At 40.3% G+C, this 15,971-nt stretch overlaps 2 protein-coding genes across 7 annotated transcripts in view; one reads left to right on the top strand and one right to left on the bottom strand.

The window, feature by feature from the left end:
• ATP6V1A (ATPase H+ transporting V1 subunit A) overlaps positions 1-12,884 on the bottom strand; it is a 63,320-nt gene extending 50,436 nt beyond the window's left edge. For 2 of the 5 annotated variants that reach the window (XM_042231553.1, XM_042231544.1), the window contains exons 1-2: positions 12,827-12,884; positions 11,944-12,180 (exon numbers count right to left, since the gene is read on the bottom strand). The gene's annotated coding sequence lies outside the window, so the exon portion shown is untranslated. Of the gene's footprint in view, positions 1-11,943; positions 12,181-12,591 lie in introns of all 5 variants that reach the window. The other 3 variants (XM_042231548.1, XM_042231558.1, XM_004002928.5) reach the window with 3 other exon arrangements.
• Positions 12,885-13,689: 805 nt separating this feature from the next.
• NAA50 (N-alpha-acetyltransferase 50, NatE catalytic subunit) overlaps positions 13,690-15,971 on the top strand; it is a 31,109-nt gene continuing 28,827 nt past the window's right edge. For both annotated transcript variants that reach the window (XM_027980045.3, XM_027980039.3), the window contains exon 1: positions 13,690-13,990. In XM_027980045.3, the coding sequence (XP_027835846.1) occupies positions 13,983-13,990 (8 nt within the window). In that variant the 5' untranslated portion in view covers positions 13,690-13,982. The remainder of the gene's footprint in view (positions 13,991-15,971) is intronic.

Below are 15,971 nucleotides of genomic sequence, written 5' to 3'. Positions count from 1 at the left end.
CAACCACACATAGAAATGGACAACTGACTTGTGACAAAAGTGGAAAGGCAATTCAGTGGAGAAAGTATAGTTTTTTAACAAGTGGTGGTAAAACAAATCGATGTGTAAATGCAAAAACAGGATACTTCAAACCATACCTTGTGTCATAAACAAAAATAAACTAAAAATGTATGGCAGACTGAAATGTAAAACCTTACTAACTATAAAACTTCCTTTGTGACCTTGGATTAGGTAGATTTACTGGCTACAACACTGAAAGTAAAACCCATACAAGAAAAAATTGGTAAATTTTATTTCATAAAAGTAACAAACGCCTGCTCTTTGAGAAACGTTGTTAGAACCGAAAGACAAGTTATAGACTGGGAGAAAATATTGCAAAGCATAAATCTGATAAAGGACTCATACCTAGGCCATAAAAAGAACTCCTAAAACTCAGTAAGAAAACTCACAGTTAAAACGATGGGCAAAAGATCTGAAGATATACTGCACAAAGAAAATATATGAGTGGCAAATAAATACATGAAAATATGCTTAATACTAGGAAAATGCAAAGGAAATAACAACGAAATGCCATCTAGCAGGATGGCTGAAATTTTTAAAGACTGACCACAGGAAGTGTTGGTAAGGATGCAGAACTAGAACTTTCATGTACTGCTGGTAGGAACGTAAAATGTACAACCACTATAAAGAGCAATTTGGCAGTTTCTTACAGATCTAAGCATACACCTATCATATGACCCAGTCTTTCTATCCTTGGCATTTATCCATGAGAAATAAAAGCTCATGTTCAAAGACTTTTACATGGGAGCTCATATCACTTTATTCACAATAGCCAGAGAGCAGAAACACAACCCAAATATCCATGAACAAGTGAAGGGATAAACAAATTATGGCATTTGTGTTATACACTGAATGCTGTTGCTGTTCAGTTGCTAAGTTGTGTCTGACTTTTTTGAGACCCCATGGACTGTAGCCCACCAGGATCCTCAGTCCATGGGATTTCCCAGGCAAGAATACTGGATTGGGTTGCCACTCCCGTCTCCAGGGTTTCTTCCTGACCCTGACCAAATGCACGTCTCCTGTGTCTTCTGCATTGGCAGGTCGATTCTTTACCACTGAATCACCTGGGAATACAGTGAATGTGTGTGCTGTGCTATGTGCTGAGTTACTCAGTTGTGTCCGACTCTGTGATCCCATGGTCTGCAGCCCGCCAGGCTCCTCTGTTCACGGGGATTCTCCAGAAAAGAATACTACAGTGGGTTGCCATGCCTTCCTCCAGAGGATCTTCCCAACCAGGGATCAAACCTAGGTCTCCCGCATTGCAGGCAGATTCTTTACCAGTTGGGCCACGAGGGAAGCCCAAGAATGCTGGAGTGGGTAGCCTACCTCTTCTCCAGGGGACCCACCTGATCGAGGAATCGAACCAGGGTCTCCTGCATTGCAGGCAGATTTTATACCAGCTCAACTTTCAGGGAAGCCCAATACAGTGAATACCCAGCAATTAAAAAAAAAAAAAAAAATGAACTGGGCCTCCTTGGTGGCTCAGTGGTAAAGAATTCACCCGCCAATGCAGGAGACACAGGTTTGATTCCTGGTCCAGGAAGATCCTACATGCTGCGGAGCAACTAGGCCTGTGTGCCACAACTGCTGAACCTGTGCTCTAGAACCCAAGTCACAACTTCTGAAGCCTTTGCACGTGCTGTGCAACAAGAGAAGCCACAGCAGAGAAGTCTGCCCACAGCAACTAGAGAGAAGCCCTGGCTCTCTACAACTAGAGAAAAGCTCATGCAGCAAAGAAGACCCAGCACAGACCAAAACAAACAAAAAAAAGAAATGAATCACTGAAGCCTATAAAAGAGGTAGAACTAACCCACAGTGATAGACAAGAGATCAGTGGTCCTTGTGGACAAGCAGCGGGGAGGTATGGAAGGGAGAGATCACAAACAGGCACGAGGAAATTTCTTTTGAAGGTGATGGGCATGTTCACTACACTGATTGTAGTGACAGTTTCATGGGTGTATACATATACCAAAATGTCAAATAGTACATTTGAAATACATGCAATTATGTCAATTATACCTCAGTAACACTTAAAAAAAAAAAAAAAGGCACAAAGTATTGACAATATGACTCCTGCAAGGGCATAATGCTCACACAGACTACATTGTATTCACTTTTGTTTTTACTTGTTAGCCAACAGTAATTAAAGACCATATGGCCTATACTCATAAGAGATCCTTAACCCTGGGAATACTGTAGATGGAACAGCTGGAAACAACCAAATGGGCTTTTGTCTGTTTTGAACCAACTTATGTGGCTCCCGATAAGGCTGTGTGGGTACTCACTGGTCCATTTGAGTTCAGCAAATCATGGGACTTTCCATAGTCCCTTAAGAACTCAGGAGTTTATCAGTCAGAAATGCCTCTAAAGTACTTACTCATTTATGTTTCAGATCAAAGCTTAATGACGGTATCTTTGTCGAGGATTTAGGAAAAGAATCCTATGTTGAACTGTTGAGCCGTGAGGCATAAAAGGGTTTGTCTTCCAAAACTCAGGCTAAACTCTAGTATTTTGGATATCAAAGTTGCAATAATTAAATAACTCATTTGGAGAGTGAAAGTGGAGGGAGTTATCATCTGTTCTTTTATTCTACTCTGAGATAGAAATAATTTACAATAAAGTTTACAAAATAGTTTACAATAAAGAATTAACAGTCTGTTTATCTTTGCCTGTTTATAGGTGTTTCCCCCACTCTCCTTACCCAACAGTATCTTTGGGTGAGGATGAGATCATATTAAAAGCACACACAAATAACAATAGCAGGTACTATTAATCTATTCAAGTACTGTAGGTGTACCAAGCTGGGACTTGAGCATCCTGTATTTTAAGTGTCTACTCTGGATCATACTAAAGAGTCTTGTGTTACTTAGCCTATTCCTTGGATTAATAAGAAGTATTTTTCTCCTTCTTGAAACAAATGAAAGAGGACACTGAAGAGAAGCATGTTAGATTCAAAATAATCTGTGGATATTGTGACTCATCTTAATAAAGTCTCTCACTGCCTAAATCTGCCTAAACCAAGGACTAGGACTTATAGGGTCCAGTTAGCCCATTTTTCACAAGAAAAGATACAGTTATTCTTACACTTAGCTAGTTATCACACACTCAATGTTCATATTAATTGGCAATATGATTCCCTAGGTTTTATTTGAGAGCTCTAACAAAATTGTTTTGGTACATAAAATCAGCAACTTTCACAATTATTAACAACTGTAGTATGCCATTCTTTTAATAATATACATTCCCACAGCTGATAGAATTTCAATGTATGAGTCATATAAACAGCACTTTAAATTGTATTTACAACGCTTACCATTCTTTGAGAGTAAAAACAAGTCATGACATTTGTCAGACCTTGTTCTACTGACATTGTTACACTAATTAGATATGATGGTAACCTATGCTATCATGTGATGGTAGGTCACATGTAATTCAGGGACGCTAAAAACGTTAAAGGCATTTAGCTATTCAGCTTCCCAAATACTCAAGCTAAATGGCAGATTCTGGCCAAATACTGAAGACAAACCTGACCTTCAGTGCATCCCTAAATGGAAGAATGATTTGGCAACACCCAACAAAATTCAAAATGTACATATTGTTTGACTTACCTCTTTAATTTTCAGGAATTTACTTTATCTACTAACAAAATATCTATTACAGCACTATTTCTTATAGCAAAAAGAAAAAAAAAAGGAAGGTCCATTAATACGGAGAAAATAGTAAACATCACTTGTGGTAGTATGAGAGGTTGTGGTGTTAAGACAGTAATCTGGAAAAAGACTCTCTTTTTCTCTAGAGTTCTATTACTTATGAACTGTGTGACATTGATGGGCATTTAATCACTCAAAGTCTAAACTGCCTCATTTGTTAAATGAGGATTAAAACAATACCTAGTATCCTAAGGTGGTTGTGAGCTTTGCATGACTTAATTGAAGAAAAGTGCCCAACACAGGAGTAAATTATCAATAAATGTTACATAGGATGATGATGGCACATTAGCACAACTGAGTACTATAGGATTATTAAAAAGAATGAGGCATCTTTAACTGTATCAATGTGGAAAAATCTCCAAGGTAATACTGCTAAGTGAAAAACATAATGCCCAGAATAATATGATGAGATGCTACCTTTGTGAACAAAAAGAGAAAGGATGAAGAGGGAGAAAACGCACATATGTATGAATCTATAATTTTTACCAAATTCGTACATGTATCATCCATTCAACTCAATTAAAAATACTGAATGATTAGATGTGTGCTAAAACAACTAAGCCAGGGGTAAAATTACTATATATATCTAATTAGCTGAGCAAAGAGCATAGTAACTAAATAATAATGGCAAACATGCATATAGCTCTTATTATATATACACCAGTAATTCTAATCACTTTTCTTATTCATTTAATCCTCACAACACTTGATGAAATAACTATACTCCTAATATCCTTATTGTAGAGCTAAGAAAATGCAATACAGGAAGATAAACTTTCCCAGGATTTGAGCCAGTCTGGCTTCAGTACCTACACACCTAACTTCCTTGCTAGCTGTACTGCCTCTTAATACTACTCTAAGATTACTTTTATTTATTTATTTTTGGTTGTGTTGGGTCTTCGTTGCTGTGAGCAGGCTTTCCCTGGTTGCAGCAAGCTGGGGCTACTCTCTCTTGCGGAACACAGGATTCTTATGGTGGTGGGTGGCTTCTCTTGTTGGGCAGCACTGGCCTATGGCGCTCGGGCTTCAGTAGTTGGGGTTTGCGGCCTCCAGAGCACAGGCTCAATAGTTGTGGAGCATGGGCTTAGCTGATCCCCAGAATGTGGGAATCTTCCTGGACCACGGAAGATTGGCAGGCAGATTCTTATCCACTGCACCACCAGGAAGTCCTAAAATTACTTTTTATTTATATATATCCCAACTCTTTCCAAAAAGAATTCGTACATTCCTCAAAAACGAAAAACAGAACTCCCATATGATCCAACAATTTCCCTCTTGGCTTTTTTTTTTTTTGAAGAAAGTAAAAACATTGATTAGAAAAGATATATGCACCCCACTCTGTTCTTTGCAGTATTACTGATGATTGCCCAATTACAGAAGCAACCAAGTACCCATCAACAGATGAAAGGACAAAGATCATGTGGTATACACATACAATGGAATATTTCTCAGCCATAAAAAAGAATGAAATCTTGTTATTTGCAACAACATACACATCGATGCTTTCAACATGTAACAAATCTCACTCTAAACCATTTGCTGTTTTCTATCATGACTCTGAATGATATATTAATTTCAGACTCTTAAAAGGACTAAAATCAAGTATAAGATTAGTTATCAGTTAAAATTACTTTTAATTTTGCTTTACAGGCAACCTTGTTTGAAGCTTTCTTAAGGAGAGTTAATCTTCTACCTAGTTTTTCACTCACCAAAGCCCAAATGTGGGCTTCTCCTTATGCTGGCATATGACTGCATCAGGTGACAGACTCCACGCTTGTGCAATCTGCTCTATTATCCCCAAAGAAGAAACCACTTCTGGACGACTCAATAGTCACACAAAAACAAAATTTGTAACCCCATCTTATAATGCCTATCACTTCCTTATGCATTTTTGATGACACCTTCTTATTGGGTGCCTATGGGTTATCATACACAAAATTAAGGCGAGTTTACGGAATTATCAGTGTAATTTACACACTTTCCCTTCAGATACTTAAGTAAATAAGACAAGAAAATTTTCAGACAATTGCCCTCTCTGGCAATCCCAAACAGCGGGACTGCTGGATGGAAGAATATGTATTTTTAATATTCACAGATACTGCCTGATTGTTTACTTAAAAAAAAATAAAACCCACAAAACTCTTACAATATACATCTCCACTAGCATTTTGAGAAAATCCTTTATCACACATCTCTGCGACCAGTAGGTTTACCATTTAAATTTTACTAATCAGAAAAAAATTTCACTGTTATAATACTGATTACTAGTGAAGTTACACATTTTTTCATAAGTTTGCAGAATGCTTCAATTTTTCAAGTTCTGATCATATGCTTTACCCATGTTTCTTTTGGGTGCACTTTTAACTCTTCAACTGTTACGCATATTTCAATTTTCTTAAATCTATCTTCTGTTTTTGCCATTGAAATATTCATTTCTCTGTGTTCTCACATTCCTATGTTTACTTCATGACTTTCAGATTCCCTATCTTGGTTTAAAAGATCATTACTACATTTAGATTGTAAATATAAAAAAAAAATTTAGGAACTAGCATTTTTAATATTTTAAATATTTAAGTTTTTAATCCATCTTGACACTGGTTTCTGCATATGCAACAAAGTACTGGCTCAATTTAATTTCTTCCAGACAGATAAGCTGTGTCAGTTATATTTACTACATATGCCCCCTTTCCCCCACTGGACTGAAATATCACCTTGCCATATACTAAATTCCTTTATATTCTGGGTTTACTTCTGCTTTTTAAAATTCTGCTGAACTTACAAAGGCCTAAAAGTATACCTTCACCTATAAACTTAAATAACATATTCATTATCTAGATAAGTTGAAACATTTTCACTTAAAGATATTCAAGTAACTAAGAAGAAATCATCATTTAAGTGGCTCAATTCTCCATTTCAAATTAAAAAATTTTTGCTGCTCAAAGCAATTAACTGTAATTGGAGAAACTAAAAACATACAATAAATTTTAAATCTTTCTTAAAACTCTTAATCTATAGATAATTATTTATTTTGCTGAATTTCCAACATCTTTTTCACATATGTATATATAAGCATTACTACAGTTTCTGATTCATGCCCTTTCTTCATTTTTATAAATGTTTCCTAATGTAATCAGTCTTCTCTACTTTATTTTTAAATAAACACTTTAAGAATTAAATTAAGAAATAACTACAAACAAAGTCTGGTTGTTATTCATTGCTCAAGCACAGGTGGAGCTCTTCTGCATTATATCATGCATGGCACGTTGTTGATACTTTTAAAAATGTTTGTCAACAAAAGAATAATAGTTTCCACAGATAGTATTAAAATTCAAAATTGAAATTTTTATTGTAGTAGCTAGTCATAATATTGAGGGCTTGCCAAATGGCTCAGTGGTAAAGAATCCGCCTGCTCATGCAGGAGTCGTAGGAGATTGGGGTTTGATCCCTGGGTCAGGAAGATTCCCAGAAGAGGAAAGGGCAACCCACTCCAGTATTCTTGCCTGGAATATCCCATGGACAGAGAAGCCTGGTGAGCTACAGTCCATGCATTTGTAAAGAGTTGGACATGACTGAACTGAGCGACTCAGCATGCACTTGCAGTCACAATACTGACACCAAGAAAACAGCAAAAAAAAAAAAAAAAAATCATTAGGCTAAATCTCAAAATACTTATGAAATACTATCAATTTTTAAAAACTAATTGCAGTTGTGAAATTCATTAAATGGAGCTAACTATGAACAAATATAAAGGAGAGTTTAAAATAATCATTAGATAATTTTATTCACATAGTAACTAACTACACACATGACTTTAATAGTTTCAGGTAACAAGATTTATTACTCTGAAAATATACATCTATTTCAGCTGACTATAAATATACACACTATGTCTATGTGTTTACTATATATATGTAACATGTATATACTGTATATATAAAAGAATACACTTATATAAACGAAAGTCACTTTCAGTTCATAGCAGGAAACAAAAACATAGCAGCTTTTAAAGTCTCTACAGAAAAATGTAAAATATGGTTACTGGTCATAATTTATTTCACTATAATAGAAAACCTGACATTAAAGAGAATATTCAATTATCTCTTCATAAAATCTTTCCTTAGAACAAATGAGTTATTTTCTTCAGGATTAAGGTGAAACATAAACTTATGCTAGCTACACTTCAATTACTATTTAATTTACTGATATTTTCCAATATAAAAATAAGATAAAAAAACATTTAGAATAAAGAACAGAAATTTAAAATAAAAGCACAAACTCAAAAGTCACTCCTGTACAGGTTAGGATAATTTTAATACATTTTTATAAGACTTTAGAAATAAATACCTCTTTAAACTGATACCACATATTAATGATCACAAGCTCTGGAAAATCTTTATACAGAAAACATTGTCACTGCAGTTGCCAAAATAATGGGCTTTATGTGGTTATTTCTTAGCTTCTATTAATAAATCTGTTTTAGGGATTCCCTGGTGGTCCAGTGATTAACAATTCACTTTGTAATGCAGAAGACAGGGGTTTGATTCCTGATCCAGGAAGATCCCACATGCTTCAAGGAAACTATGCTCATGTGCCGCAACTTCCGAAGGTGGTATGTCTAGAGCCAGTGCTCTACAACAAGAGAAACCACCGCAACAAGTCTGCAACTAAAGAATAGCCCCGTCTCACCACAATTAGAGAAAAGCCCGCATAGCACGAAGACCCAGTGCAGCCAAAAAAAAAAAAAATTTTTTTTAAATAATAAAATCTGTTTTAGAATCTTTGCTAGGGGTACATTTTTCTTGTTATTAGTAATAGCCTTATTTCAAAGTTTACTCCTTCCTCCATATCCCAAACTTGTTGCTTAATTTTATAGGACATCTAAAAGTCTCCTTTAGAAATTCAGTACGTAGAGTCAAACTGTTGTTGTTCAGTTGCTAAGTCGTATCCAACTCTTTGCAACCCCATGAACTGCAGCACACCAGGCTTCCCTGTCCTTCACTATCTCCCTGAGTTTGCTCAAATTCATGTCAAGTCAGTGATGCGATACAAATATCTCATCCTCTGTTGCCCCCTTCTCCTCTTGCCCTCAATCTTTCCCACCATTGGCTCCACAGGGGACGGTGACTAGATATCAGTAAAATTAATTTTTAAAATGTACAAAGTATGTACTAAGCCCTCCATATTCATGATCTAATTTAACAGTATCTATAGCATTGATTTCCCTGGTGGCTCAGACGGTAAAGTGTCTGTCTACAACACGGGAGACCTGGGTTCAATCCCTGGGTTGGGAAGATCCGCTGGAGAAGGAAATGGCAATCCACTCCACACTCTATTGCCTGGAAAATCCCATGGACAGAGGATCCTGGTAGGCTATAGTCCATGGGGTCGCAAAGAGTTGGACAGGACTGAGCGACTTCACTTTTACTTTCACTTTCTTTCATAGTATAGATTTAAACATGAGGAAATTAAAGTTTAGATTAAGTAAACTGTCCAACGGAGAAGGCAATGGCACCCCACTCCAGTACTCTTGCCTGGGAAATCCCATGGACGGAGAAGCCTGGTGGGCTGCAGTCCATGGGGTTGCTAAGAGTTGGACACAACTGAGCGACTTCCCTTTCACTTTTCACTTTCATGCACTGGAGAAGGAAATGGCAACCCACTCCAGTGTTCTTGCCTGGAGAATCCCAGGGATGGGGGAGCCTGGTGGGCTGCCGTCTATGGGGTCGCATAGAGTCGGACACGACTGAAGTGACTTAGCAGTAGTAGTAGTAAACTGTCCAAGGTCACACAGCTTAAATATGTGGTAAGGCCAGAACTTGAACCCAGGTCTATACGATCAAGAAATCTATTCTTGTAAAGTTTGTACAATCTTGCTTCACATTTAAATACCATTTGCTAAGTCACTTCAGTTGTGTCCGACTCTGTGTGACCCCATAGACGGGCAGCCCATCAGGCTCCCCCGTCCCTGGGATTCTCCAGGCAAGAACACTGGAGTGGGTTTTAAAAATACTTTCACATCGATTATTTAGGGTTTCTCTAATTTGAAATCTTAATACCCTTGACAGAAAGGTCCTAAACATCAAACCCGGAGCCCCCAGTCCCACCTTTTCTAAAAAGCATATAGCTAAAGTGGCAGTGCTGAAGGATGATCCACTGACTTTTAGTCTGGTGCTATAGCACATGTAGCCTTCAGTGCCCCCTTTTACATTAAATACAACTCACCCCACTCTCCTTCCCTCCCATATCATCCAAATACATTACAAACATATATGCTGTAAAAATAAGTTAGTCACTATGTTAATAAAGACCACCTGAGGTTTATATGCATTCTACTGACCATGATTTTGATAGCTGCTATTGACAATTTATACTTGAAAGCTAGAATCTAGTGTGTTACCTTAGAAGGCATTATGATCTGCAGGAATTTTAAAACTAGTTCAATCTCTCTGTCCAGTTATCTCATACTCAGTCAATAAACAATTTATTGAATGCCTATCAAGTACTTCATCATCCAGGAGCTAAAGACCAAAAGTAGGGACACTGTCCTTGAATTCCTAGGAGTTTTATAGTTCATTAAGGTACAGCCCAACAATCAGTAAGTAACTAAAAACAATGTTCTGGAGGTGAAAATAGAAGAATGGAATATTGTGCAGTATTCTACAGAAGTGAGTGCCTAGCTCTGCCCACAGAAGAAGAAAGCATTCTTGGTGCTGGCCATAACCTATAAAGATAGTGACATATAAGGAAGACTTCAGAGTAAGCATACAAGAGGTGTTGGGGACTCAAACACAAGAATCCCTGTGTGCCATTTAATACTGAACTTCAGCACAGTTCTCTAACAAATGTTAAGATTTCTATATAGGGAATATCCTGGCAGTCCAGTCGTTAGGACTCATTCCTTTCACTGCCGAGGGTCTGGGTTTGATTCCTGATCGGGGAACTAGGAACTAAGATCCCTCAAGCCGTGAGGCACGGCCAAAAAAAAAGAAAGAAAGAGATTTCTACATATAATACTCATTGATAGATAAAGTTAGTCTCAGAAATAGCTTCCATGCCACACACAGATCACTTATTTGTGAAAACTGTGTACAATATCAAAACTCTTTTTCAAATTCAACTTTAATAGTAATTCCGTCACCACTTCCTGCTGCCCATCTTCCGGATTTCATTAGTGGTCTAAATGATTGCTTTAGTAAGTTTCCTGAAATCAGGGGAATTGTGAAGTAAAACTGCAAACTCATTCAACCTCTCTCACACTGACATTTTCTCCTCTCGTACTCCACCCTTTTTAGCCTGCCTTCTGTATCCCAGTTTGGCCTCACCCAGACAGGACTGATTTGGACTTCAAGAATCCTTATTATTTGGTGAATTCATTTTAATTGGTGAGATGTCACCTGGGCAATGCAGCAACACTGCTTATGCTTTTTCTGTCCTCTAGAGATCAGGAAATTTCATGCTGGAGCAAATTAATAGATAAAAACTATATATCAATAGCAGACATCCTGAAACACAAACATCTCAACAGGTTAGGTATATACCAATATAGATATATGCACAAAACACTAAAACTGTAAAGCATAATAGTGGTCTTCATTACTTAGAGAAAGCAAGAAAGATCTTTAAGGTTATCTTATCTAGTAATGAGCATCAACAGGCGAGTTTCTCTATTTTTGAACTTGGCTTTAAGGTTTAACTGAGAAAATGATTTTTCAGATTAAGAAAAAGTGTAATTTAAATTTTTAAAATCAAATTTGTAATTTCTGTAAGTCCTTTCAATTTAAAAGAAGGAAGGGACTTTCTGAGTTTGTAGTGTAAACAAGAGTTTAACCCCAAACAGAAAACATTCTACCATAAAGCACACTGTTTGGGGTCAAAACATTGGTTACTACATTATTACACTGGTTCCTACATGAAATGGGAGTACACTGGGTTGGGCAAAAACCTAAACAATCATTTCTGCATATTCAGAAACTACTATTCATCAGAATCTGAACACGTCACCTGGAGTTTTACAAATGGAGCGGAGGGATACAAATGCTACTTAATACTAATTTAGCATTAGTTAAGGAATTGATTGGGAGTAGAGATTAAGTAGGATTTTAGGGAGAAATGGCAAAAGGATGTCAAAGGCAAAAAATATGAAGTCAGCAATATTTAAACTTAACCCCCTTACCTTTAAGTTTACGGTCAAACGCACTGGTTTATTATCTTTCCAGCCCAATTTGTTTCTGAAGAATTACTCCCTTTCAGGGAAGTCAGTTCTGCATAAGCTAGCCTGGGTCTCCCGCAGATCATGACATCGCAACACCATCTTTCAACGCCTCCTCATTCAATCTAGACTGTCGCATTAACAACATTGCCTGTTTTTGAAGCTAGTGTAGCTTTACTCTTTCAAGTATCCTCTCCGTTTCTACACCATAAAATTGGAGAAGAGAAAAGTAAAAAGCCACCTTTTACCATTCCAGACCCATTCAAAAGTTGTGAACATCTCTCGCAGGTATGTCAGATAAAAACTCAGAATTACTGAGAATGCACACTAGGAAGCAAGCTTTACAGTGACTCTGCAGTGAGAGAGTGTCTGCATCGCGACATTCTCTCCTAAGCCTGTCTCACAGGAGACGCCTCTGCCTCCGGGGTTTTTCCTATCTCCTGGTTCCCCACTCGGGAGCTGAAGGGGAAGACCTTACAAGGCCTCTGTCAAAGAACAGGCTTTGGGGATTGAGACCCGGAGACTACTGCAGACCCCTAACTAACGCCTGAATCAACCCCACTACCCGAAGCCCCAAACACTTGAATGGGTAACCATAATGGCCGCACTCACCCCCAGCCCCGGGAAAGGTGAACATCTCAACCCCTAAATTGCAGGGGCGACCACGGTGGCGGGGATTGGACTAGGGGCGGGGGTCAAGATAAACGGAGAAACAAGATCCTCGCCGGTGCAGGATGACAGCGGGAGAAAGCCTGGGACAGCAGAGGCCACTATTCACATTCTCTCTTCTTTTCCTCCTTCCTCCCCTTCTATCCCCACCAGCCGCCGGTTACCGGTAGCCGCTCACCTGCCGGGGCGCGAGGTGCAGAAACTGTACCGATCACCGACCCAGAGGCTCTGTCACTGCGGGAGGGGAAGTCTTCAGCTGCAGAGCGGGGCGGGCGTAGGACGTCACGTGACCCCGAGCTCCGCCCTGTCAACCCCAGCCGGGCTGGCTGCATCTCCTGGGCTTGTATTTTAGCGGATCGTTTGAACATTAATTTCCTTGCGATTAGATTTTAGAAAGGAAAAAAAAATGTCCACAAAGATCAGGTTGTAAACTGCAACGCAAAACGCGTGGGTGGAACGGGTTAAAGTGCATTGCTAAGGAAGTGACGTTTACGCCGTGGTCTAGGGACCGGAAATAGCAATGGAGTTTCGTCCCCCTGGGGCCTGCCGGTAAAATCCCCAGGCTTAAAGGTTTGGGCAATCACGTGATCCCGAAACTGAAAAGTGCTGGACATAAGCCAAGTTACCTAGCCAATTGTTGACTACGTTTATTTGTCTTAAAAACACCTCATTACTTTCCACAGGCTTCTTTACATTTAGAGGAACAAGATTTATAAAATCTTTTTAGGAGACAGGTGCATTTGAAGGTCATACTGGACACTACAGCTGGGAAGACCAGAGTCAGGGAAGACTGAGCTTGTTAAAGTGCGAGAGGAGAGAGGGAGGGGTAGAAAAATCCGGATTTTATCGCCAGGGCCTACCAAGCAAGCATCACAAGTTGTGTCGTAAGGAATGGGAGGAGGAAGATGACGCCAGAGGGCACATCCCAGTAGAAAAATGGAGGTCCTGAAGTAGAGGGGGAAGGGTACGGGGAGGCCTGCAGTGCGGCTGCGCGAGGGGCGGCCGACGCGCCGGCGCGCAGAGGGGGCGGGGTGAAAGGTCATAGCGCGGCGGCGGGTCTGGCTGGCGGCGGCGGGCGGGAGGCGAGTTCCCCCGTGTGCACGTGTGGAGAAGCTGCTGCACTAGCGCGGCAGCGGGAGGTACCTCCGCCCCCTCCGGAGACGCAGGGCCGCGCTAAACTCTCGCGGCCTCCGTCACCCGCTCAGCTCCTTGCCTTAGGCTAGGAGGCCGGCTTGCGGGGTTGAGTGGCCTGAGCTGAGGGCGCGGAGAGCTCAGGGCGGCGACGACAACGGCGTTGATATCGGCGGTAACAACGGCCTCAGCAGGCGGGGAAGATGAAAGGGTGAGGAAGGACAGCGGGGCAGGGCCCGACCGGCAGGGGAGAGGGGCTGCGAAGGGTGGATGAGACTCTGGGCGAAGACCCGGCGGAGGGAGGTTTCTGGGCTTCTCTGCACACGGAGGGGGCGGAGGCTCGGCTCGGGCTGTTGGCGGGCTGAAGGGCCAGCGGAGGTAGGACCCAGGGAACCCAGGATTGGGGCCCGGAGGACGAGTGCGGGTTGATTGGAGAACAGCTGCTGAGTGGGGCGGCGGGGAAAAGCTGTCGTGAGGCTCCTGAGGCCTCCTGCTCCCCGGGAGCGAACGGCAGAGCCACCCGCGGCCCGGCACTCCGAGGGAGCGGTCCGGTTGTCCTCTTCAGATCCAGGCTCGACACTGAGAACTGTGGTCTTTGACACCTTTCGGGGTTATCCAGACTTGGAAGCGGCGCAGAACCTTCTGGAGAGAGCAGGAATTGGAATAAAGAGCACGGATAGGAGTATTCAGAGCTAGTGACTCAACTGGATTTGGGTTGGGTCAGAGCGAGTGGAGGAGGGGGAGAGAGCGTGAGCGCTGGAGACTTGGGGTGCCAAAATGTTTAAGGAAGTGTTGCTGATCAATAGGTGGAGCTATTGCTCCAGCACTTTACTGTTGCCCCTGGGCCGGGAGGGAGTCCTGGATTCCTAGCAAGCTTTCTTCAGGTGTTTGGCAAAGTTAATAAATATTCTTTCACAGGTTACTCCTTGGACAAAATTAGGGATTATTTTGGTTCGATTATTTCCATTTGGATAAGACGTCACCTTATTATTCAGTTACACACTGTTAAAGTATTAATTACATAATACGGTGTTTCAAAATATTGACGGAGTTAGCCCTTGCTTGCCTTTACCCTCCTTAGAGAAAGAAGTGGAATCTTATCAGTGTTAAGAGCTTTCTCAGGTGGCTGAGTTTTTTCTGTTATAGCAAGTCAGTTAAAGAATTGTAACTGTGTTTTGAGTTAGGGAAGGCTTTCAAACTGTTCAGCAGCCCTTTTGAAGATAGAGTAAAAGTCCATGTTGTGAGTAATCTCATACTGCCCAAGACAAGGATTTAAATACTACTTTAGTGTGTGTATGGGGCTTCCCCAATAGCTCAGCTGTTAAAGAATCCGCCTGCAATATAGGAGACACAAGAAACGCTGGTTCGATCCCTGGTTGGGGAAAGTCCCCTGAAGGAGGAAACGACAACCCACTCCAGTATCCTTGTCTTGTCTGGAAAATTCCATGGACAGAGGAGCCTGGCGGATTGCAGTCTGTGGGGCTTGTAGAGAGTGAGCATACACGCACTTTTCTTGGTGTGTGTATGTGTGTGAGGCTGCAGGAGAGGCGCAAGAACATTTAATTCTATTTTTGTTGTTCAGTTGCTTAGTATTAAAGTTTAGAAAAAAATGAAGAAATTTCGCAGTTCCTGCGTTATTTCACATTAAGTTCTAAAGAGTTCCAATCAGGATACTAAATGGGGATATGGGAAGTATGTGCTGCACTTGAATCATGATCTAGAATGTTGGCTATTTTATATGTGATCCAGTATAACGTGGCAAGTTTTATCTCTTTCTTTCCTTGAGTATTAGTGCTTTCTCTTGTTTGTTTTTGTGTTCTCATTGGCACTCAATACTTACTTGCTTTTGTTAAAGTAATAAAAATGAGGCTGAAGAGTTGTTGGTGTTGAGGTTGTGTGTGAATTTATAAAGGAGGGCCTCCAAAAATTATTCTGGATGTTTATATCCAAACTCTTTTGGTCTAGCTCATTCTACCCCAGGATGTAATGTCCTTCCTGTTACTAACTTGGCAATAGAAATGGGGTCAAACAGCAGTTAATATTCATAATCTACTGTCAGTTAATATACTCATGAGGCAGTTAAGAGTCTTTAAGTCGAGTTTGTATCACCTCTCATGATTGGAAGCTTAAGATCCTGTTCCTAACGGTAAACTTTTAACATGATTTCAGAGGAATAGACCTTTTACTTCTCA

Source organism: Ovis aries, chromosome 1 (assembly GCF_016772045.2).
Source record: "Ovis aries strain OAR_USU_Benz2616 breed Rambouillet chromosome 1, ARS-UI_Ramb_v3.0, whole genome shotgun sequence".
Classification (NCBI taxonomy): Eukaryota; Metazoa; Chordata; class Mammalia; order Artiodactyla; family Bovidae; genus Ovis; species Ovis aries.
Note: the sequence above shows the minus strand (reverse complement) of the source record. Positions and strands in the feature narration are given on the sequence as shown.